This window comes from Galleria mellonella, unplaced genomic scaffold (genome assembly GCF_026898425.1).
Source record: "Galleria mellonella isolate WM207_F2 unplaced genomic scaffold, CSIRO_AGI_GalMel_v1 utg78, whole genome shotgun sequence".
NCBI classification, from domain to species: Eukaryota; Metazoa; Arthropoda; class Insecta; order Lepidoptera; family Pyralidae; genus Galleria; species Galleria mellonella.
This window is the reverse complement of record NW_026442151.1, coordinates 835,597-860,387: the sequence shown is the minus strand read 5'-3', so window position 1 is coordinate 860,387 and position 24,791 is coordinate 835,597. Positions and strand designations below refer to the sequence as shown.

At 31.2% G+C, this 24,791-nt stretch overlaps 1 protein-coding gene and 1 long non-coding RNA gene across 3 annotated transcripts in view; one reads left to right on the top strand and one right to left on the bottom strand.

The window, feature by feature from the left end:
- Window positions 1-12,131, bottom strand: part of LOC113517627 (ecdysone-inducible protein E75-like) — a 121,506-nt gene extending 109,375 nt beyond the window's left edge. Inside the window, exon 1 of the mRNA XM_026902365.3 lies at window positions 11,557-12,131. Within this exon, the coding sequence (XP_026758166.1) occupies window positions 11,557-11,827 (271 nt within the window). The 5' untranslated portion in view covers window positions 11,828-12,131. The remainder of the gene's footprint in view (window positions 1-11,556) is intronic.
- Window positions 1,777-22,106, top strand: LOC116413403 (uncharacterized). Of its 2 annotated transcripts, none has more exons than XR_004224089.2 (3): window positions 1,777-1,859; window positions 10,667-10,769; window positions 21,200-22,106. It is a non-coding gene; the product is annotated as an uncharacterized LOC116413403 (long non-coding RNA). The 2 variants fall into 2 exon arrangements; XR_008253644.1 differs by lacking the exon at window positions 1,777-1,859 and adding an exon at window positions 10,188-10,472.
- Window positions 22,107-24,791: the final 2,685 nt, after the last annotated feature.

Here is a 24,791-nt window from a genome sequence, read left to right as displayed (position 1 = left end):
CGGTAGGTAATGGCTCACTACAATAATAAAATTTGGTTTGGATACTACCTCGATACAAACAAGTGTTTACAGATACCTAAGTGATGCATTTTGTTGATTTCAATTACTGATGGATAACTGTTTATAAATAATTCTTTCCATTATAATATTAATTATCAACTATATATCATAAAAAAAGAAAGTTATTAACCGTAATAGGACAACAAATTTAGAGAAATACTGAAAATTCCATGATTAATTGATTATATAACTAAAGTGCATTAAGAATTCTTGGGTTACTATGTTGTCCTGGTAGGTGGTTGCACTGAAATGCATTCTCGTCCGAGAGTCGCGCGGCCGAGCTGCAACGCTGCCTTGCAGCGCTACTCGTATTTATTTTGAGACGATGACATGGCGGGGTAGAACAACTTATAAGATACATACTTTAGAATTTTTAAATTCCTTTTTTTAAACTAATCAACTATTATTTTAATTTAGCTAAGCTAAATATTTTTTTATATAATTCATATATTTATTAATAATTATTATCAGCAATAAAGTGGTATCCGAAAAAAAACAAACATGATTTTTTCGCATATATCTTACTAATTTTATAGCGAAATATAAAAATTTGTAAAGATCTATGGAATTTTGGCACTGAATTACGCAAACGATTGCAAAGATTTGAACGAAATGTCATACATAGGCTGATTATATTTCGGATTAAAAAAAAAACGGTGCAAAAACACAGTTTATTTTATGAATATATTTTTTTAATTAGTTTATTTGGAATAACAACAGCGTTTTGTATATTTAATTATACATTATATAAGTAAATGATGCTAATTACAGTTGTCCATAGCGTAATACATAGGCAACCGGTAAGCGAACAAAACCATAGTTTGTAATGCTAAAATAATAATACTGATATAATGAATCTACTATAAAGTTTGCATTATATGATACTTTATAAGCAACAGTAGTAAGAGTGTAATATATGCTATTACATTTATATTATATTAGATTATATATATTTTTATTAGAATACAATATATTCTTCAGTGTATCGATATGTCCTTTAATATGCACCATAGTAGCTAGTCGTATTCAAAAAAATTTGTGTAATCGTCCTTTCCATAAAGCTAAATATTTTTTGTAATATTTTACATCCAATATTGTAGATACACTCTATCCCCTGTTTTGAATAAAAAGTAGATAATTTCCGAACAAGTGTAGTATAAATAATGCTATCTCCTGGTGATTCAGTCAGTAGTTTAAGCTATTTGTGCACTAGGATATTATTTTATAATATTTTTCTAATTTACTACAAAATACATAACTATAATAATGATTTAATAGATTAAGCACTAGCATTAAACAATACATTTTTATTATTTTACATTAATGTAATGTAGCTATAAAAGGTACTTTATTCAAAATTAATAGTAAGAATTAAATATTGCTATTATTTATTTTTATTATTGGGAAAAAATTAAACTCATTAAACTAATCGTTATATCTATGCCCAATAACCCCATGCTGTATTATTTTAAATAGTACAACGACAGTATACAATCATGAACTGGACACGAACGTTGTAGTACCAGGGTAGCTGACTAGTTAAAGAGTTGTGCGAGCCAAGAAAATGATGTGATGCATTCGTTGCAGTTATATGCAAGTCGAGAGAGCTAGTGACAACTATGAGTGGGAAAGAGATAACAATACTGCATGCATGCGTTTGCGAATACGTTGATGACGTGAGAATTGCATTCGCTTCACAGTAACAACGCTTTTTCCATTGGCTATAAAGTGTGTTAGTGCGTGCGTTTCCATGCATAACTTGTATGTAGTGAGTGTAATCGCAGTACAATAATAATATGGTATAATCACTGATCATGTAATAGTGTATAACGTTCTTTGAGACTACACTGTACATCAATTAGTATAATGAAATAACCTGCATTTAATATTTTTTTTATGCAACTTAGAATAGCAAACAAGCTGACGGCCCACCTGATGAAAAGTGGTAACCATCGCCTATAGATATGAGCAGTACCATAGACATAACAGAGTATACTGTTTCGTCCATGATACCCCCCATGCGTTGCCATTCCTGAGTCCTCAGGTGTTATTTCTCTGTACCTTGTAAATTCACTGCCATATCCCACCCTTCAAACCGAAACACAGGCAAGCAAATACAATTGCTTCACGGTAGAAATACAAATGGGACAGAGGATGCAAACGACTTTTGTACAAAGTCTCCCTCTGGTAAATTTTAATTACATCTGCATTCAATTACATTTCACAGAACTAAACACACAAACAAACAAAAACTTTAAATATAATAAGTTGACCACTTTTTATTTACTTCGCTCTAAAATTTAAGCACTATATTGCTTTCTTAATTGATGCAATAAAAAATAAATAAATAAATATTTAGCATTTATATAACTGATAACATTTTATAAATCTATATTTAAGACTTAATCTGATACAATGAATAATAATGAAATTGATAGAGTAGGGAGTTTTAAAAACCATATTTACTGTTTAATCCTTAATGAACTTTATTTTCCCCTTTAAAATAGTTTATAGCTTTATATTAGCCATATTGTACCCTTAACTAATGTCACAAATGAACTTCCAACTATTTGTTCAAACGAAGAGATGAAAACAGATTCAATTTTATTTTGAATTTAATAAAAACAAATCTAATATAAAATTTGTCTCAATTTTGTCTTAAACATCAAAACAAAGTTTTATTTCAACTACAAAGTATTATATAAGCAGTCGTATATTGTTTTAATAAACAGCATTTTAAAATTCAATTATTATTCGATTTATGCGTCTGGGCCGCATGTGCGTCTGATCCGATGTCACGACTTGCACCGCGAACTGCAGCAAATGCTATGCATTTACGGTTGTACAAGGGCCGCTGCGCGCGCCGAGGCGTAAACATCGCCTTATATTTTCTGTTTCCCTAGTATTAAAGGTTCGTTTGTTATACAACCCTTTTCTGGTCCTAAAACTGTAATTCTGAAAAGGACTACTGTTTCGTTTCCATGTACATGATTCATGGAACAGACTGGTGTACATCAACTCAGCTATACAATGCATAGTTTATCAATCTACCGTTGCAATAAAGACACCGCATAAGCAATTGGTATATCAGTGCTAATATCTAGTCTTAGACTATATAGATAGAGTATCTCCATACCAATGCTTCGAGAAAAGCGGGTCAACTTTTTTAACTTTTTATTTTGATTTATAACTTCTATATTTATCTTATAATTTTTGCATTTTTTTAATGCGTAAAAACTAATTTTATTTATTCAATAATTAAATATAAATACGTCAAGATAAAATGTATACGTAAATATATAGAACACTAATAAAAAAAAAACTAGTTAGATAATTTGACAATTAGATGACAAAAAGTTGACCCGTTTTTTAAGACTCGATCTATATAATCTAAGTATCTGGTATAGTATTATCTGTACCAGTATGTAATATCTCCAAACAATTCATGCTGACAAAGAATTAGAAATCTTGAAAAAATCTTGAAAATTACAAAGAAGTAGAGACTAATGTTGTCTTAAAGAAAATTAAAATTTCAATGCTAGAATATTTACTAACTTATATAAAAAAATAACTTATTGGTATATCAATTGACAACCTAAACTCTTTGATAGAAAATTGGTATTTATTATCAAAATTTTTACGTATAAATCTATAAGGTGCTCATTAAAAAATATTGACCAAACTTCTCAAAACAGCTAGAAAGCTTTTAAAAAAAAAACAAAAACAGATATCGAAATGAACAAAATTTGTCCTTTGTGTTAATATTTTTAAATATTATGTTTACCTTTATGAAATACAAATTATGATTGTAATTGAATGAGTGTAAATAAATTTCATAGTCAAACAATTTTATTTCATGTGCCGCACCATCATGCGTGGATATCAGGTCATTCCCGCCGTTAGGTGTGCTTGTTGTATATACTAGTGTATATATATAAACACTCCGTATTATAGGTACGTGCCGCATATAGGGAGCTCTTTATTTTTGTACGAAGTTCATTGCCCTAGTCGTCCAATTACAAGAGTCAAATAAAATTAACGTGAATATATTTAGACAGTCGTTATACTTAATAAATGAAAAAGTAAGCTTTGCATAATTCTGTTTATATCGTGCCACCAACGTAATTGTGTCAATATACTTCAAGTATTTTTTTTTAATATTTCACAAAAATTACTATCTGCAAATGAACAAAACTAATATATTGACATAAATTAGGTTTAAGTCTTCCTATGGTTTTATACGAAAAAATTAAATATATAATTACTCGAATTGTTGACGACTGGCGCCTTACAGTTCGACTCGACCCACTGAAACTGCGTAGAGATATTGCGTTTCTGTGCATCTTCTACCGAATTTATCACGAGGAGTGCTCTGAGGAATTGTTCGGATTGATACCTGGTGCTGATTTTCACCATCGCACAACTCGCAATAAACAAAAATTTCATCCCAACCATCTGGACGAGTGGCGGTCCTCTATCATGCGTTTTTCAAGGCACTTTCTTCCACGCACAACCATTATTTGGAATCAACTTCCAGCAGCAGTATTTCCGAACCGATACGACAACATAACCTTTAATCATGTGAGCCGCATGCTCGTTTGCCCTCCATGTTGTAAAAAATAAATACTTGAGAATAATATGTTATCTATTAGTTACTGTCTCATTAAAAGATGAATTCTGTTCAGAAACGCTAAATGTTATAGTTTAAGTGCATTAGATGTGATTTGGGCCTGTATAAAAAGTGTAAACGATTGACCATCATTAGGAAGTCATCGGAGCCTTGGACAGTGATATCGGGGTGTGACATTTCTCTTCAAAATTTAGTGAATTTAATTAGTTTGGACAGATTTTAATTGGACTGAACGAAATTGAAGTAGCGTTGAGAGGGTTCTTTCTCGAAAAATTTTTCTCGCGGTCTCTGCGCGAGATTGGCGTTGTAACCGAAGATTGTCTCTATTAAAGGAACGAATGTACAAAAGTCGCAAGCACGCAATCGTTGAAAGTATTTATATTCTATTTAGGCAATTAGAAGTCGCGTGGACACGACTTTTTGTGGGTTAGTATTAATTTGATAATATAGTATTGAGATAGCCACTAACTCATCAAACACCGACAAAAACATTTACAATTGAGATCTTATGATCTACCACTGGACACCTATATAGATATATAGACTCATATAAAGAAATTTTATAACTTACTCTATTATTATGTTATACTCAATAATCCAACGTAATATAAGTCTGAATCTGTTTGTTTATTTAGGTTACAAACCCTCTTGGTGCCTTAACATCCTTAACACCATGAAATTGCGCGCAGTATTTGGAATGGTGAATAGAATATCCCTTGTTTGTCCACTTCTATAAATTTTTTTTTTTATATTACTTAACGAATTTTGATGTAAGAATTATTATATTTTAAAGAAAATTCTGAAAGATTCACATAGAGGCAATAACAAGTTCTAACTGAATTAACGTTCTTCATTGAGGTGGAATGGAAATGATACAATATAATAATATTATATAAAATTATATATATATTCATCAGGCGAGCCGTCAATTTGTTTGCCATTCTAAGTTGCATAAAAAATATATTTGCCGCGTGGTCCCGGAATAGAATGGGCCACCCCTTCCATTCCTGTGTATGGTGTAATGAGCGACTAAGAGAAATTAATGGACAGCAGCATCCCTCTTTATTTCCAAAGCCTAATTGCGATTACCATCCCGCCCGCCAAAGTTTGGAAACAAAACTCTCCTTATGGAGGAGGCCTATGTTCAGCAGTAAACAGTTAACGGCTGATACGAATGAAAAATGAATAAAAAATATATTATAATTGTTACTGCTCATGTTTCTGGTTCTCTTTATATCAGTAAATTCTAGCATTTACGGAAAGCATAAACGTTTTTGGATGCCCATACTTTTTTATCTAGGTAGGTATTATTTACACGTATTTTTTTTTATTTTTACAATGTATTTGTATGTAAATAATTTGTAATTTAAATAATCTGCATTCATGGAAAAAAGTATTCACTAAATTCACATATAAATAGACAGTGATTACTTTTCTACCAGGGGATTTATTTTTATTTGCCACAAGTTTAGAAAAATATTAACTAGGTACCTGTCCCAATTGAGATTTGGAACAGGTAGTGGATGTATCTGTTCTAATCAATAGAACTATATCAATAACAGGAACGAGGAAACCAAATCTCATTATTCGCCGATGCATCCCTACGCCGCCGCCGCGCCGCGCCGCATTGATCGGCCGTGACCATGGCAACGCGGGCTCAAGTGCGTGGGTCAGGGGCGCTGAGCTGAGTACTGAGCCAACATTCTTCTCTTATATAAGCATTTCCTTTTGCGTTACTTTATGGAATCAGTTTAAAGTGATAAGGATTAATCTTTATAAATATTGATATTCACAAATTTCAAAGATTCATGTGAATATAGAACTACTTTAAGATTATTGTTAAATATTTAAAATTTATGTTTAATAATCAACAAACGACGAGGAAGCTAAGTTTTTAAGTAATTACCGAAAAAAAAACAAGAAGTAGAATCATAGAAGCCAATCCACTAGGTACAAGAAAGACCATAAATGTGTCACAGGAAGTCAATAAATATAGGCAGCCCGGAGCCGTTTTCGTGTGAATAGGGCATATAGTTACGGGAAAAGCCTATGTTTAACCGTGGACATTGAATGGCTGAAATAACGAATGGTTGTAAGGAAGCATTCGTAAGTAGTTGAACCATTCCTAGAAACATTAATTGAAGTAGGTATACATCACACGTAGAAGCTTCTCTATATTTATATGCACGTGTAAGATTATGCTATTACATGGCGTCGAGGTTACATGAAGTATGTGCGAAGTTTGTAATATTACTGATTCCTTATCAATGACCTTCAGTACTCCGCTCGCCACAATCATGCAAATAAAAATAGCGCATGTTTACTTTGTTTTCTCTGTGTTCTTGATTCTTTTAGTTCGTAATTAAGTCAGACATTTTATCGTCCACTCAAATACCTCAATATGCTCCTTACGACATGATTAAACCTTTTTTTTTTAACCTTAATTTGAATTTTAACCAATTTGATAATCTGAAGGACAGTGACAGTAACCATGCACAATTTCAGATACAATATACAGTTTGTGAGGTTTTATTTAATATTAGATTGGTTTGATAAAAAGCGTAATCATTTTACAAATATCAGAACACGTGCTTTAGAAATACGTGCGGCCGTGACCCCCTGCCCGGTCATATCGGGCTGGGTAGAGCGCGCGTGGGAAGGGTATAAAGAGAACAGTGAGGGGTGGTAGGCGGGAGAGAAGCGATGAATAGATCTTTCAGAATTTCAGTTGTTTCCATAATAACTGATCATGAATTATAAGATTAAAACAATATTAGTTATAATCTCGGATCACCCACCTGAAATTGCAAAACCATGGCAAAGTAGTATATAGGTATTATGAAACCGTTGTATTGTTAATGTAGCAAATGACGCGCCACGCTGCGACCTCGGCCAAGGTTGCTAACTAATACTTCCCTGTATACTGTGTACTCAGTCATTTATAGCATATATACATATTACCGTGTCATATTAGTTAGCCTATATAATAAAGACTAAACACCTTGCATAGGAATACTGCATACTGTTCAGATTTTACAATAATTTGAAAACATTCTTGGTATATTTATCTAGATTAAATATTTATTATTCAGTATAATAAATAAATTTACTAATATTTAAAGTTATTCGTGACTCTGCAAAAATTATTACTAACAAAGGTGTAATAAATGAAATGAAAATACATAATGTACGAGTAGGTATATTAGGATTGAACGCAATTACTAATCGAAGATATGAATGACAGGATTAATAAAGCGACCTTGTTGATAATAAATAATATCGCAAAATAAGCAAATAGTTAATTATTTTCTGCAACCAGGAAATCATAGTACGATGATATCGCATATGATTATCAGCGGGAAGTAATTTACTCTCCAAGAAGGTCATGGTGATATGATAACAAGTCATGCGCCATATTCTATTTGCAAAAACACGACCTGTTATTTGCTCTATTTAGTAAGACCAAATAATATAAATAGTATGCGAACAAATCATATTTGATCATCTTTACATGAGCGTCTTTACAGCATGTTTTGCTAAAATATATTTTTTATATCTAAACAAAAAATTTAAAAAATATGAATGAATCCTACTTAAGATATTTTTATTATTTATTCAGTAATGTTATAGTCAGTGTAGTACATGATTTCACATGTAGCTTTTTAATCTACGATGTAATTATGAGTATAAATTTATGAAAAGTACTTGCTAAATCAGGTAATTCATCTAAATACCAATCTCCAAGGGAACCAATTTTAATTTAATATGGTGGGCTTTTAGCTATCTGTCTGTGTAAATTTCCATTACATTCAGTTCAGTAGATTGGTGAACTACGTCACGTAATCTACACGACTTAGATGGAATTTTCCGGAAAGTTATATTACATACTATATAATTACTATATAATTGTATAATGTTTTAAAAGGCAATAAATAAAGAACGTAATCCTTCGTGCGCACTTTTAATAAATAATTTAAATATTCAATTTTTTCAATTCAGGACTCAGGGGTAAATATAATATAAAATAAAAATATATTAGTCTATCTAGAAGTATACCTTGACGTCGACTTTCCTTTATTGCTGTGTATGTCCCTATAAATACAAAATGTGCAGCATATTTTTGCTTAAAAATCTTTAATCACTTCTGTAATTGCGTCATAAAATACTATTGGCATTTTTTATTTTGAGGCGTGCTTTTGAAATATTTACAAGTGATGTTTGTAAAAAATTCTTTTTATAACGTAATTAAATTAATTTTCTGATTCTGAGTAATGAATATAGGAATAAGCTCCCTTTGACATTGGGTTCTTAAAAAAAGGGGTAATGAGGTTTCTTAAGAGTTGGCAATCACGCGCATAATGTCCCTGGTATTGCTGGCGTTCATATCTTACGGTAACTGCTTACAATCAGATGGACCGCATGCTTATTTGCTATCTCAGTAGTATAAAAAAATATTTATATCACCACAGTTTTATGAATTATATAAAATTATATGTTATTTACGCATTGAAGATTTCACATAAGATAGTTGTCAACAAGGACCTTTTTTATTAATTAAGCGACTTCAAAATGAAGGTTCCTAATCCCATTGTTTTTTTATGGATATGTTATGAAAAAAACAATATTGGCAAAATATAGTATACTATATTTTGCCAATTTTCTTTTTTTTTTGCAATTAGTAGGGTTGATCAACACTCGTTGATCGTTATTTTGTCACAATTGAAGTATTTTTAGGAGCCAAGTCTTAAATGATTTCTTAATACAAAATAAAATAATAGTATTTACAAAAGACGGACAGTATGATATTGGAAGGAGAGTGAAAGCGGGGAACAGTGTTAACGGTGTACTGCTCTTAGTTACGGCAAGCAAAAATGTATCGAGCAAGACTAGCCTTGTATAATTTAAGGGGTACTGACACCAACACTCATGTATGGAAGTGAATCGTAGCTGTTGCAGAAGAAGCATGAAAGCAAGATAGTTATAGAGATGAGAGCACTTATATCTTAAGTATGCGTGTGGTACATTAAAAGATAGAATGGGAAATAGTGTGACGAGAAGTGTGGTCTAAAAGATAATATAGCGACAAAGATCGAAAAAGGAATGTTATGTTAGTTTGGTCACTTAGAGAGCTAGATGAAACAAGAATTATAGTCTCCCAATAGGAGACAGACGTGACGGTAATGTATGTATGTACGTATTTATAAAATAATAGTCTCAGTTGAAATCACCTTTATGATATCAAATATAGGTGACTCATTTGACAGATCACTGTTTAACTGCCTGAGGTTTTAAAAACAAGCAGGGCACATAGGTCGCAGGCACCTGCGCCCGCGCATTTGACATTGCCAGATAAGATACGGCTATTATTTTGTCACTGCTATCGGTCCAATGTCACAGTGACCTTAATGACACCGAATGATGCGTCGTCACTGCAGGATGTACCTACTGACCTTGTACGATATTTATCTAATCTAGCATTTGCGAAAATGGATATTATTTAAAGATTACTTTCCATGGGTAAACGTTTGCGTTATCAGTGCTCTGTATAAGGTTATGGGATTGTAATTCGTTACGTAGCAGAGCTTGCAATAAGTTATTTTATGATCCAATTCTTTCCCTTGTTGATTGAGGAAGGATACATGAATTTTAACACGTATTACCTACTATCTTTGTGTATTTAATAATCACAAAGCAAATTTATTTGTCTCGGTAAAAAATTTAGGCAGGCATATAAAATATTTATTTTGATATGAACAGACATTATCTATTATAGTATTCATCGGTACGTATAATTGTTGTGTCAGAAATATTAAATTATCTAATTTATTTTCAATGACTTTTCATCACTAAATATTCCTTCTTTTTCCGGAAACATACTTACATCCCCACAGGCTTCAACGCGTGATTATTATGTTGTTAGCAATGTACAACATAGATCAGTAATAAATGCTATAATATAATATGTTGTTTCAATAGGCGACCTTCGTGAGACCTCGTCATCATCACCCGGAAATTGCTGTATAGATGTAAACGCGCGTTACAATTTTCCGAAGCAGGAAGTATAAACGCAGCGGCCAAGGTAAAGTAAAATTGTACACTAATCATAACATCTAGATATCAGCAAATATGTTAAGGATTTACAGATTAAATATATATTAAATTAATGTTCTGTCCTCGTAATGTTACCACGTAAAAAGCAGAGATATTACTGCACGACTATTACTATCAATAATTGTGCTAAAGTCAACGTGTAATAATTAAGTAATTTCTAAGTCTTAAGATTTAGAAATAGTTTAATAATGTTATTTTAAACAATAATGAGTCCTCGTCAATGACCATAAGAATAAAAAATATCGTAAAATGTTGTATCTATGGGTATTTATAATAATAATGTTACCCACCATCATTTCACTGATATCATATATGATTTTCATGTAAGTCTTATAGGGACATACAAAATATATATATATAACAAATATCGAATAGATATTCATAGTATCTATTCGATATATATATTTTTATTTTTGTTTTCAAATAAAATATTACAGAAATTACTATCAATAAGAAATATTTTGTAACATCGTAGTACCTCTACGAGTCGATAGTGGAATTTCAACGAGTATATAATTTTTATTTATATTACAACAACATTGTAATTCAGTACACAACATGATAAAATAAATTGTTATAGTACTGAGCATTAAAAACTTTGCTGCATGTACTCAATCAAAAATAGACATGTAGAGGCATCTACGGGGTTAATATTAAATCATACTTCAAATCGTGTATTCAATAAGAAACTTCTAATTTGTATACATTTTATTTCTTATACAATCAACACAATTAAAAACTTTTACTGCACTTACCTAAATCTGGAATAGAGCTGGATGGTTCCTCAAAAGACGGCGGTTTGTGAAGACGTGGTGGTGGCGGCGGTGGCGGTGGTGGTGGAGGTCGCATGCATTGAATCACCGAGTGAGCTGATGGGGGCGTTGGTGCCGTTAGCAAAGCTGGTGCACGAAACTCCTTGCCAGGAGGCGCCGGTAACTCCAACCGCCGAACGCCCGGCATCACCTCTGGTTCATAGCCCACGTCCAAGGGCTCACGTTTTGGAGACATTTTAGGATAACACTGCATTGTTCCTTAAAATATTGACAAGTCCTAATACAATAATTTGATAGTCTTATTAAAACAAATGCTTACAAACAAACTGCTTTACAAATTTTGCACAAATCTTCGCGTATACATTAACAAAGAATGCGGAAATCTTCTCTGATTGTATAGTTTTCATTGACATTTCAACGCATGTTTATATCGAGTGCATGGGAAGTGCAAGGGCGGCAAGGCCGGGCGCCGATTTTCGAGCGCGTATCGTGCGTGCGCGGCGCGCCGCTCGACCCGCGAGACTCGTTCGCTCGCCACGGCTAACTTTCTCTTACTGGCATGGCGGGCGGTGGCGGACGAAAGTGAATCTGCAGCGAACCCCTCGCCGCGCCTTCAGGTGTCCCTGCGCCGTGCGCCCTGCACCCTGCACCGCCCGCCCAGCGGCGATCACCGCCACCGCCGATACCAATGCAACGCCCATCCGCCATCAACTTTAACCTTAACTCTGACCTTTACTCGAGTGCACTGCACTCACGGTATAGCAACACTTTACTAGACCTATTCTGAAAAATTTTTTTGAGTATTAGTGATCCCCGTAATTTGATTTTATATTAATATGAAAATATTTTACTATTCCTCTAAGTACCTATGTAAAAATAATTTTCTTTGATAAGTTTTCTTCGAATTAAATTAAGCAAGTAAATAAATTAAAAATAAATAAAATAAATTTATTTACTTCAAAATACCAGAATCCTGTTTGTTGCTTAAAACCTGACCAGACGGCCTTTTTTTATATTATTATATTCTTTTTCCAAGGTTTTGTATAATAGTTTAAAAACACTATCGGGACTTAACACGATGAAAAATTTAATATTAACTATTATATATATATTGAGTTTTTTTTACACTTTTTTCTCTATACGGTCAAACGTATACAATTTTACGTGGCATGCATAATTTTCATTTTCCCCCAACGATACGGTTAATATTTTTTTTTATTAAATTACGAAATATAAGGAATATACATAAGTTACGTTAGCCCTGCAGTAGAAAACAAGAATATTACGATTCTTTCTTAGAGTTAAATTTATTAAATACTAATAAAACATAATGTTTTTGCTAATTTAAATTTATACTTCAAGTGTTGCATATTTTTATTTGTTGATATACTTATCATAAAATATTGCAATTTAGAAAGAAAAATTGGCAGGTATAGATTCATCATTTCAGCCATTATTCGTCCACTGCTGGACATAAGCCTCTCCCATAGACTGCCATAAAGAACGGTCCTGAGGCACCTGCATCCACTGACTTCTGGTCATCCACTGGTATAAAAATACTAAATATAAAACATACATATGGAATGTTTCTCATTAATTACATGTTTCTATAAAAAATATAATATGAGCCAATCAAAGAAAGAAGTATCATCAAAATTAAATTAATTAACATTAAATCTTAAATTTGAACGTATATCGCATCTATTTTTTTTTTATTAATGTTTTACGATGTCTTAATTTTGAACCAATATTGTTTATTAATTTTTTTCAGAAGTGAGAATTCCTGTACTGTTTCCTTATTGTTTTACCGAAATTGAAGTCGATTTACTTTCATCATCATCATCATTACATTAGCTATTATCCGTCCACTGCTGGAGATAGGTCTCCCCCATAGACTGCCATAAGGAACGATCCTGAGTCACCTGCATCCACTGACTCCCTGCAATGCATTTGAAGTCGTCGTTCCATCTAGTGGGGGGTCACCCTACACTGCGTTTGCCCGTACGGAGTCGCCACTTAAGAACCTTTCTTCCCCATCGATTGTCGGTTCTTCGAGTTCTGCGACCAGCGTATTGCCACTTCAGCTTGTTTTACTTTATGGAGCAAAAATTTTAATTATTGTATATTCAATCTATTCGTGACTGTTGCTAGCAACAAAATGTATTTTTAAAAATATATGTTTATTTTACACTAATGGCGTGACATAGAATTGTTATTGTGATGGTGTCCGTACTCTAAACTGGTCGGTTGCTCTGTGTACGTATTTATTACCTGTTTAATGGATATGTGCAAATATACCAATTTTGTATGATCCATGTATACTATATTATATTACTATACATACTCTACAAATACAATTCACGTTCTCAACAATGGCAACGCAAAAAATCGTCAAGTAAAGTAATTTTGGAATTAACTCATCCCTTGTAGCTATATATAATTGACAGAAATTCTTCGAATATTATATATAATACCTTTAAAAAATTTCGAGACTATATTAGAAGCTACAGCCAATTTGAAAGATGAATAAATAAATCGAATATGTCAGCTTTCTCTTTCTAAGTAATAATCGGTCCATTATTATAGAAGAAAGAATATCCTGTTTTGCTCAAGTTTACTTTACTAGTTAATACATTAAAATATTGTAATCACAAACACTTCATTAACCTCGAGAAGCCGACACAGATCTTGCATTTCAATTTTAGAACAGACTAAAATTAAAGTAAAAGCAACGTAAATCTAGCTATTTTGTTAGCTGCCAGGTACACTACATTACGTGATTTTGCAAAAAAGTAATTGGTTATTTTTCGTTTGTTTCGCCTGTATGATTCAGTGTATAAAGTATCCTCTGTGTTAAATTTATCCATGTTCTAAACATTCATATCTGTTAAGCCGTTTAAACGTGATTGAGTAACAAATATTCAAATATCTTTAAAAAAATTTACATATAATATTAGTAGGATATTATGAAAATTGAGATTAAATGTTTGTTAAACTGATAAACGGCATTCAATAAAAATTAGAGCACACATTAAAAAATATTCAACATAATAAATAATCTTTAATCATAATTCATGCGGGTAATATCCCGAAATTCAGCGAGTTAATATAGGTATAAAATATTCATAAGATATATAAGCAAAGGTATAAAATATCTGTAAATTATATAAACATAGGTGTAAAGTATTATCTACACTATTGTTCATAAATATATAATAGATGACAGATACAAATTTTGGTCAGTGAGAACCATTGGCTGTTTATACCTTCATGCACATTTTCGTACATGAAAAAGTAATTAAAATATATTATAGAATAGAGTTCTGATTAATTTTCCTATAGTTGTTGATTAGTCTCAACTCATTACATTAATCCTCAGTGAAGTCAGCGATAAGTAGATTTCAGTGACGTTAAAAACCTGAACTCGGTCAATGTTAAAGTTATAAGATAACGTGACTACTGTTTCAGTTCCGACAAGGCGCCTATCAAATTATATTTACGTTAAGGATCGATACCCAGTGATCGTTGAGGCACGCTCACTGATAAATTGATAGTGACACGATAACCATCTAGTAGATAACGTATTAACTGCAACGTGTTTCTACATCGCCTAAAAAGTTTTATCGATCCTTCGAGATACTACACGATTTTCTTATCGTCTATCGAAGAACATATGATAAATTAATTTGTCGTAAAGTCACGAATTTGCTGCTTACTCGTGAACTGTTATTTGATAAAATAAAAACGGTAATCTAATAATATACATCTTTATTTATAAATATTAAATAAACCTATTCAGTTAATGTAATCTATCCGTTTAAGTAATAAACTAAGTATGAGTGTAGGGATTTAGACAGTCAGTCAGATTACGTAACATCGTCATTTTTATAAGTATATACTGATATAAGTAACAAAAATTTTACCATATATTAGCACATATTTTGTATTTACTTAATAGTAACGAAATAAATCTTGATCACTTACACTACGGTAGATTGATTATGATCTAAGTGTTCGTGCTTAGTGATTTTGGTACCAAATAAAGCAAACGATTTTCAATTAATTCTAATATATGTAATATTAATGTACGTGTTATTTGAATATTTTTTATTTTTTCGCCACAGGTTAAAATAGTTTAGCGTAAATTTTGCCTTTTATAAAGTACATTTGCACTGGTCTACTAAAAATAAAAAGTCTATATTAAATAAATTATTAAAAAAAATAATAAAAATGAATGATCTCATCTTCGCGACACATCATATTCGTATATTCTATATGTAAATACGAATATAATTATAAAAGTATTTATTAATATATTATTTTATATACAAGGTGGGTAAACTTTATTGCTTTAGACAGGGGCAGCATCGGAGGAGGGGCGGCGCATCGGGGTGCGCCGCGGTCACTGGCACCTCGCACCGTATGTTGTCGATGCTACATCTATTTTGGCAACTAGTATCAATGACTTGATTATTGTTAGTGATGTTTAATTATATTTATACTATTAATGAAATAAATTAAGTTATAAACATATAAGTAAATTTAAAAATCACTATGCCAATTTAAACTTTAATATTAGTGACATAAATAACCTAAATTTATTCCATAGATTTTTTTAATGTTATATTGGATTAAGTAATATTTTGTTATTTTTTTCATAGATTATTTCGCACATTGACTTAAATGTGAATCAAATTCAGGCCTAATGTCAAAAAAGAATGTGAAATTAATGGAATGAAAGGAAACTATCACAATTTGTTCTATTCGAGACTGAGACTGGACTTGCTTTTTCAGGCTGACCACCTAATATTAGTAATTTGTTAAAATTTATCTATCATAAAGAATAAATTATTATTTTTATTACCTTGTGATCACATATAAACAAATAGTATACTAGGTAAATAAATATGTAATAAGTAGCTTCTTTTGCTTTGAACATTCTAAGACGTCGAATATAATATAAAATATCCTATGATTTTTATGTTTTCAATATAGCTTTTACATTTCAATAAATTGTTAAAAATATTTAAAAAAAAACATTGTGCAGATACGTTGTACAATACAAAGTCGGCTTGCCTACCTACAATTTAAAAAAAAATATCAAAATTTTTAAATGTAAAGCAATAATTGCACTTAAAACAGATCATTTATTTCATTTTTGTAATATGTTTATATCTGTGTTCGGTTTCGGGAGTGAAAGTTGATGGCATGGGAAGGGCACCAGGACAGGGCCCGGTTGCAGGCAATCGACGAGGGTGTTGTAGAGACAGTGCACGCATGCGCCACGTATATATGCAAGTTCATGGTTTGCACGACGTGCATTCACACCGTAGAAATATTTAATATTTTATACTAACGAAAATTTACCAGCTATAATATTAATTAACACAATTCATTTACGCAATAAAGAACTAATAAAATACATGACAAGTACAACACTTGAATAATTATTACTATACAGTCAATATGCATTGTGTAATAATAAAAAAAAAAACTTTTAAAATTCATACTAATAAGTGTCATTAAGTTAGTATTATTTGATTTAGTTATATTAAGATTTTATTACGAAGTATGACATACTGGTATTAAGATAGTGAGCAATCTCAGTGGTAGATTCAAAGTATGTTAAACTACATCTACAGTCTAAACCATTCTTTTACTTTATATTTTATTTTAATATAATAACTGCCGATTTAATTTACATGTATTTTAGTCTAGCTTTCTCTTGACTTTTACAACTTCTTCGACGACTTAAATACATGTAAGTTAAACTAATACTTATTATAATAATGTGTACTTATGGAACTTTTAACAATTAAATTGTTTATATTTGTTGGAAATAAAACAATATTCCCGTTTATAAACAATACTATTATCTCATTGGAATACGACTACTATACTACTTTAGAAATAATAGTTAGAAGCAGTACTATGCTATTTTAGAAAACAGTATATATTTTGGACAAAATTTTATCAAAATTCGTTATTATGTAATAGATATATCGATATATGTTGATTATCTTTGGATATGGATAAGATTCTCGATATTATGGAATCTCGACAAACTTCTACTTATTTATATTAGTATTAAACGTTAACGTATTTTATGAAAAAACAAAAAAAAATCTCTTTTCATATATTATTTTATTACTTAAAATTGAAATAAAATAAATGTGAATATAAATTTGTAATCCATTAGATACGCAGTACTCTAGATACTCGTATTTGAATTCGACTCCTATTTAAAGATAAAGATTCTTCTTGATTGATGTAAGAAACTAGCAATTATACCATTTTTTTATTAGGATAAATAGTATCCTGTGTGTGTGTGTCGATCCATGTATCGATATTAAGTAATTAATTAAATATGATAAATTACCTACTTATTATTTAAATTGTAATACAATACTTCTCATTCAATGTAACATGTCTCTATTATTATATTAATAAATACAACTTTCAAATTTGGCAATCATCAGAGGAATTGTTCAATATGATGCCCACAGCCACTTTCTACTATCGTACGGCTCGCCATCGACAGGGAGTTCATCCTCATGTCCTACAGCCTCAATGGTCGCGTACTGCGCGGTTTCAGGTTGTGAAATGAGCTCCCCGCCGAGGTTTTTCCAAAAGACTACAGCATGAGGTTCTCAAAAGGGGGGTAAAAAGATTTCTTCAGGGTCGGCAACGCACGCGTAATGCCTCCGGTATTGCAGGTGTTCATAGGCTACGGTAACCACTTACCATCAAGTGGGCCGTATGCTTGTTTGCCACCTCAGTGGTATAAAAAAAATCATACTTGGCTCTACATAGATTGTCACAATTTATTGTTGTGAAACAGTTACGAGATATTATTACAAATGACATAATTTCATTACATATTTTTGAGGATTATTATTGATAAATTAACGATATAATTCCATAAATCTAAGACAAATTACCTCTTTCGTTTGTAATTAATACATAAGGTAAATTAAAGTGGCATATACACAACTATAACAGCACAAATAGAAGATCTTTCTCCATTACAGTACAGTTTTAGTTGGTTTGAGCCAAAACAAATTTACGTCTCTTACGCATCTCCATCGAGATAATTCTTTGTAGTAACAACACCCGCTCTGTAACTTCTTTTTCCTGCAACTTTTTTATCATCACCTCTGGAAGCCTAAAACATTTGAAAGTTCTCTAGGAGTATAGGACAAAATTACATATAATGCTATATAGTGTAGTAGAGTTAGTTTTTGACAACCCATGATGTTTGAGTAAGGGGACGAATTAGGGAATATTTATTTAATTGAAAGGATTTGCTTCAATTTTGTCACTATTGAAATATATATTTTTTTTAACAAAATAATGGTCATAAATATTGACGGTAGTGTTAGTACATGCTAATAACTATCGGTGTGATTTCATCCTGCAACGGTAGTCCCGCCGCCGTCGCGGTCGCCGATCGATATGCAGCGGCGAGACAATGTATTTCTTCCCCTGGATGAAGTATCTTGTACTATATAACATTATAATATACATTTATTTAATGATTTTTTAACTGGCATATAGTCTTAACTTTTCGTTTTTTATTCAAATCGCTAGGTAAAAAATCTACATCTTACTTCCGTTTTCAACTGTTACAAACTAAGTTCTCTTACAGCATAGTAATGAATAGCTGTTAATTGAGTCTAGACTAATAAAGTTAGATGTAAATGGTAATATATTATTAATTGACATAAGAGTATTATTTTATATTGTAATACTATACTGTTAATCTTTTTAAAAAATAAACAAAAACCTAAGGTTTCTTGGACTACAGTAAACATGGGTTAGGATTAAAACAAAATGCAGTCATGCAAACATAACTGCTTTACGGTAGGAACAAAAAAAGATCAGAGTCGAGACTTTTATACAACAATCAAAATATCCTTCTTATATTCTATTTCCTTTTGCATCAACGTTATCAATCTAAATTAAAAAAAGGACAGTAGATGAACTCATTGCAAGTCCTAGATTAATGTTAACGCGCGTTGCGTTGCGCTGAAGGAGTATTTCTTTCGGCTATTGTGATATTTCTTAAGAGAGCTATCCGTGTCATGTATTGGTATTGTATTGGTCATAACTATAGAGACATTTACCCATTTTTTGTCTTATTATATCTTTTATGTGCTAAAATATTACGACAGTCTGTAGATTGAAATGTCACGAACAATAAAAAAATTGATAAATCTCTAACATTATCATTCGTGAATGCTTTTAAACTAGCATAATTTAACTGGATATTATATAAAAAATAAAAATTTACTGGAACTGATATCCAGTCAATTTTCATTAATACAAAAATTCTCAGTTTCACTCTAAAAAAAAATAAAGCATACTAAAAAAATATAATAATATTTTGCTAGTTAGGATACATCGCAATAGTGCGCGAATCGGAATGATTTTGTTATTCGATTAATTACTAATTTTATAATTCGACTACTCAATTAGCAGTTTTAGTATTCAAATGATTTTAATAATTAGTAAGTAATTCGACGTAAAGTTTTAATAATGAAAACAAAGATCTTTCTCAGTATCCACTATCTTAACAATAGTATAGAATAGATGACCAAAAAACAAAAAAAAATCGTTTCAGCGGTCTACTACGTTCAATATAAACAGTAATTTAGAATAAACATTTACTTTACTGCTTAATTAACTTATGACTAAAGAAAGTTGCTGATTTTGACTAACTATACTAAAATGGTAACACTACTGACTATTTACAAAAGCATGTTAGCGATCAGATCGACTCGGCTACATTTGGACCGATTCGTACATGAATAACTACTACTGAATAAATTAAGCGATTAGTTTAAACATATAATGAACGACATTAGTAATCTAATGAATAAAATTAGTAATCGATAGTAGTAATGATTTTAAAATCATTCGTGTGAATTGCTCAGTCGAATAATTAGTAGTCGTATTAGTAAATTTGCTAATCGCTATGTCTTAAATTTAACTTTTTGTAATTGCCTATTAGAGCATAAGATTTTGTTATTCATACTCTTAGACCTTATCACCCACAATATCGACAATATTCGGGGTCACATTAGTTATACATCATAAAACCGTAGACCATGACCTTCAGACAGTTCAAATTGAACCCCTGTTTGCCCTTTACAAGACCTGGATGACACCAAAAAAAGAATGGATTTAATTCTAACTTTTCTAAATTGGTCTCTAATATGATTATATTTTTACTTGCTATAAATAAGTATAAAGGTGATTTTTTTTATTTTCACATAGAGTTAGGTCTTAAATGTTCTCTTAATTTTCATTGTGATATTAATTATAGTAAACATTACCACTTAAATCTAAAACTAATATTACAATTAAAACTATGTATTCAAATGATTTACATAATTTTTCATTCTCTTTGTGAAGAATAGTAAATAATAATGGAGCTCAAAATATAAAATAATAAAGAAAATATGAATGTTTTCTTAGTTTATACTCAAGTTTAATATATTAAGTATATAAATAAATATTAATTTGATTTGTATGTTTACCTTATTCGTCAAATTTAGAATATTTTCTGAACATTTAAAATGCGAACCTAAACAGTAAGTTCATTGTTCTTTTTCAATTTAAGGGCCTTGAAGACTGCAGTAGTGGAATGCCCTCGCAAGGGTATCTGAATGTCGGGCTTTGGTGCCAGTCGTCGCCCCCAGTCCCTCCACGCCCCTCTATGCTGCCCTCGTCCTGCACTTCTATTAGAGACTAATTTTATATTTTATAATAAGTAATTATAGCCTAAATAATACATACTTCTAATTTAAATAATTATCGAAAAATAAAATAAGTTTACTTTCTGAGATAAATATTGTAACAGTGATACCAATTTATTTACCTTTATATATACTATGTAACAATTATAATGGCTATGGTCACTCATTTCGGATTAAATTTGCTATTAAGCCTTCGATCAAAAAAATTTTTGGAGGATCACAATTTTTTTTTTCTGGGATTTTATATTTATAAGATATATGAACCTAGTCTTAAGTCAATTATTACCAATACGGATCCTGTTTATATAAATAAATAAAAGTTACTAACAATACAATATGTAATATATACAATACTGGCTTTTTACCCGCTACTTCGTAAGTGTGGATTTCTAAATTAGGAAAACCAATGAAGTAGAACACTTCTTGCGTAATAGCATATTAAGATAATACAAACACCAAATTTTATGCTTAACCTTCAGGAACACAACTGTGAAAATCGTATTCAATTTAGTTTAGTAGTTTAAATGTGACGCCGAAACGAACATACAAACAGCTAACAAAATTTCTAAAAATTATTGTATTGGCAACTGTTGGTCTTATTAAGACATTTCATACAAACTTTTCTCAAATATTTCGCATGGAAAAACATCGTCTAGTTACAATTTTATTATATTAGTATAATATTTTAAAAAATTGCTTGTTTTATAAAAACTTTTTTTTATTAATTCATTTTAAAGCTAGAGTCCAGCTCTGCAACCAAGTTCAACCAATAAAATAACTTAACTGTTTTGTTTCTTATGAAATATATCTGTTAACAAAATATTTATTTACTTAAGAATATTATATAACACATTGAATTGAACACCAGAGGAAGATTTTGTACAAAAGTCGATTGCTTGGGTACCTCTGTCCCATTCGTGTTTCTACCGTGAAGCAGTTGTGTTTGCATGGGTGTGTTTCGGTTTGAAGGATGGGATATAACATGAATTTGCTGGGTACAGAGGAATAACATCTGAGTCCTCAGGAATGGTAACGCATGGAGGGTATCATGGGCGAAACAAATCAGCTTGTTTGCCATTCTAAGTTGTATAAAAAAAAACGAATATAATATAATCATGAGCATGCCTTAACTAATGCTATCTTTTTCGTAATCATAGAAGTATTAAATCGGAATAATTCTTTTCTGAGAAATCTTGAACCCGAATATTACACAGTTACTAATATTGTGTAGGTTTAGTCACAATTATCGTTACCCTTATGGTATAATATTTTACGTCTTTAAAAAGAAATCTCGTACATTTGATTTCAGTGTGGTTAAAATTATACGAGTACATTAATAAGTGCGATTTAAAAATAAAAAATATAGTACATTGCGACCTTGCTAGTTGCACGTTACGTTTACTATACCTTAGTTAGCCTCATTTTAATTACGATGACAAGGAAAATACATTTATACATTGTTTGATATCTTTGACTTCACAATAATTCGCACACGACATTTGTATTCATTGCGTCATGCCCTATAGGTCATACTAATGTAATTCATGTTTATTTCATGCTCCATGCATATAAGTGTTTTGACATGATCTATATTCCAATAGTCGTCTTTAACGACCTTTCTGTCATTGATTTGTCAGTCTACCACAACAGCAACAGATTAAATAATAGTATCTACTAGAAATAAGGAAATCGTAACGCAGCTATGATATCTATCAACATAAAATATTTATCAATATTGTTTTCTTATTAAAATTAATATGAGAATAACACGAAAGCAAATCTTTTAATTTAAAGAAAAGTCATCAAAATCAGTTAAGAATTGATAAAAAATAACGCACAATATACAAAAAAAATCAATATATCAAGCTTGCTATCAAGTTGGCCCTTTTTTAGTTTAATAGAAACGATAAAGTTTCACAAATTAGTGATTTGATTTATTAGCTACCACATTAGACTTGAGAACAATTACCGTAATATGACCTGCATTGCAATAATTGTGAGCTAATGATCTCGGTAGCCAAGATGTGAATACATGTGAATTTAAATTAATGTTTGTTTAATTCTTTATTTCATCGCTTAAACCCCACGTATGACAAAAATTTTAATTTTCAAAAAAATAAAAATACTGGATAATTTTACATAGGTACCATTAGAATACCATTTTATAATTTGTGTTCATTTGACAATAGATTTAATATAGAAAATATTTTAATTGAAAATTATAATTAATCACATTTTTTTAACATACGTTGTCAAACGTAGTCACCTAATCTGTAGTCTGGAAGTCATCGAACTTGCGCAAAAGACAATTGGTCAAGACTCTTGAAAACAGTCCATAGACGTATTTCAGAGAGTATCGGTTTGTAGTTATTCCAAATTATTAGTCCTGTTCTTCAAGAGGGTTACAATACATAGCATACTCGTATATCGTAACACACTAGATTACCGGAACATGACTACCAAACGTCCGCTCCACGCCTCGAGCGTAACAACGTTATAGATGACGAAATTAAATAGCCTCTGAAGGACTACAAGTATCGGTTTTTCCACCCTCTTTTAGAAATTCAGCTGTAGTTCCATACCCCGCCGATGCCTTGTCATTTATAAACTATTTGAGAGTCGTTTTAATTTCATGCAAACTATCGTACAGATTATATCATCGGTATAGTGTTGGGTGGCTTTAGCTCTTTGGTTGTTAGTCACATTGATATCCGGTATTAATGACGACTTTATAGCTTTCCAAAGATCTTCTCAATCTCACTCAAAATCTCAGATGTGATGGAAATTATATCAACGACGTCGGTCTTTAACTTTGTCAGTTGGCTTCATTCAATAGTCAAATCTCTGGCGAATAATTTGGAGCGTTGATACAGCAGTATCGTTTCATCGTCGTTTATATTATTGTCAGTAACTAAACAATTATTATTTATAAAATTAAGTAGTAATGCCAAAGAGGTAATTCTATTAAATACAAAATTAAAAAAAATACGAAAAGAATTAACAACACGTAAGTTGCGCATACACTTTTAACATAATTTTCTAACTAAAATTTGCTCTTTTTAATATAAAAATATCAAATTTAAAAAGTAAAAATGTGTAAAAAATAACAAACCAATACAAACATTTAAAATTTATTCTCAGAAGCAACTGCAGTTGGTGAAACTAAACTGACTATGTGCTGTTTCCAAAGGTAAGAAAAGATTGAAAATCAATTGAATTACTGTTATTTTTTTATAATGATATTTTGCAAATATCATGACTAAAATTGCCTAAGTTACATGGTAGGTACTTATATAAAAATATACCTACTAATTTGTCTCGAGGTATCAGCTCAAAGTTCATTAAATTCGTGGAAGTCGCTAAGGGTGGGAGTTGCTAAGGGGTGTGAGGATGATGGTAGAAGGGTGTTCAGCACGAGCCGAGGCTGGGGTATAGCTGTCATTGACATCGCTCGAG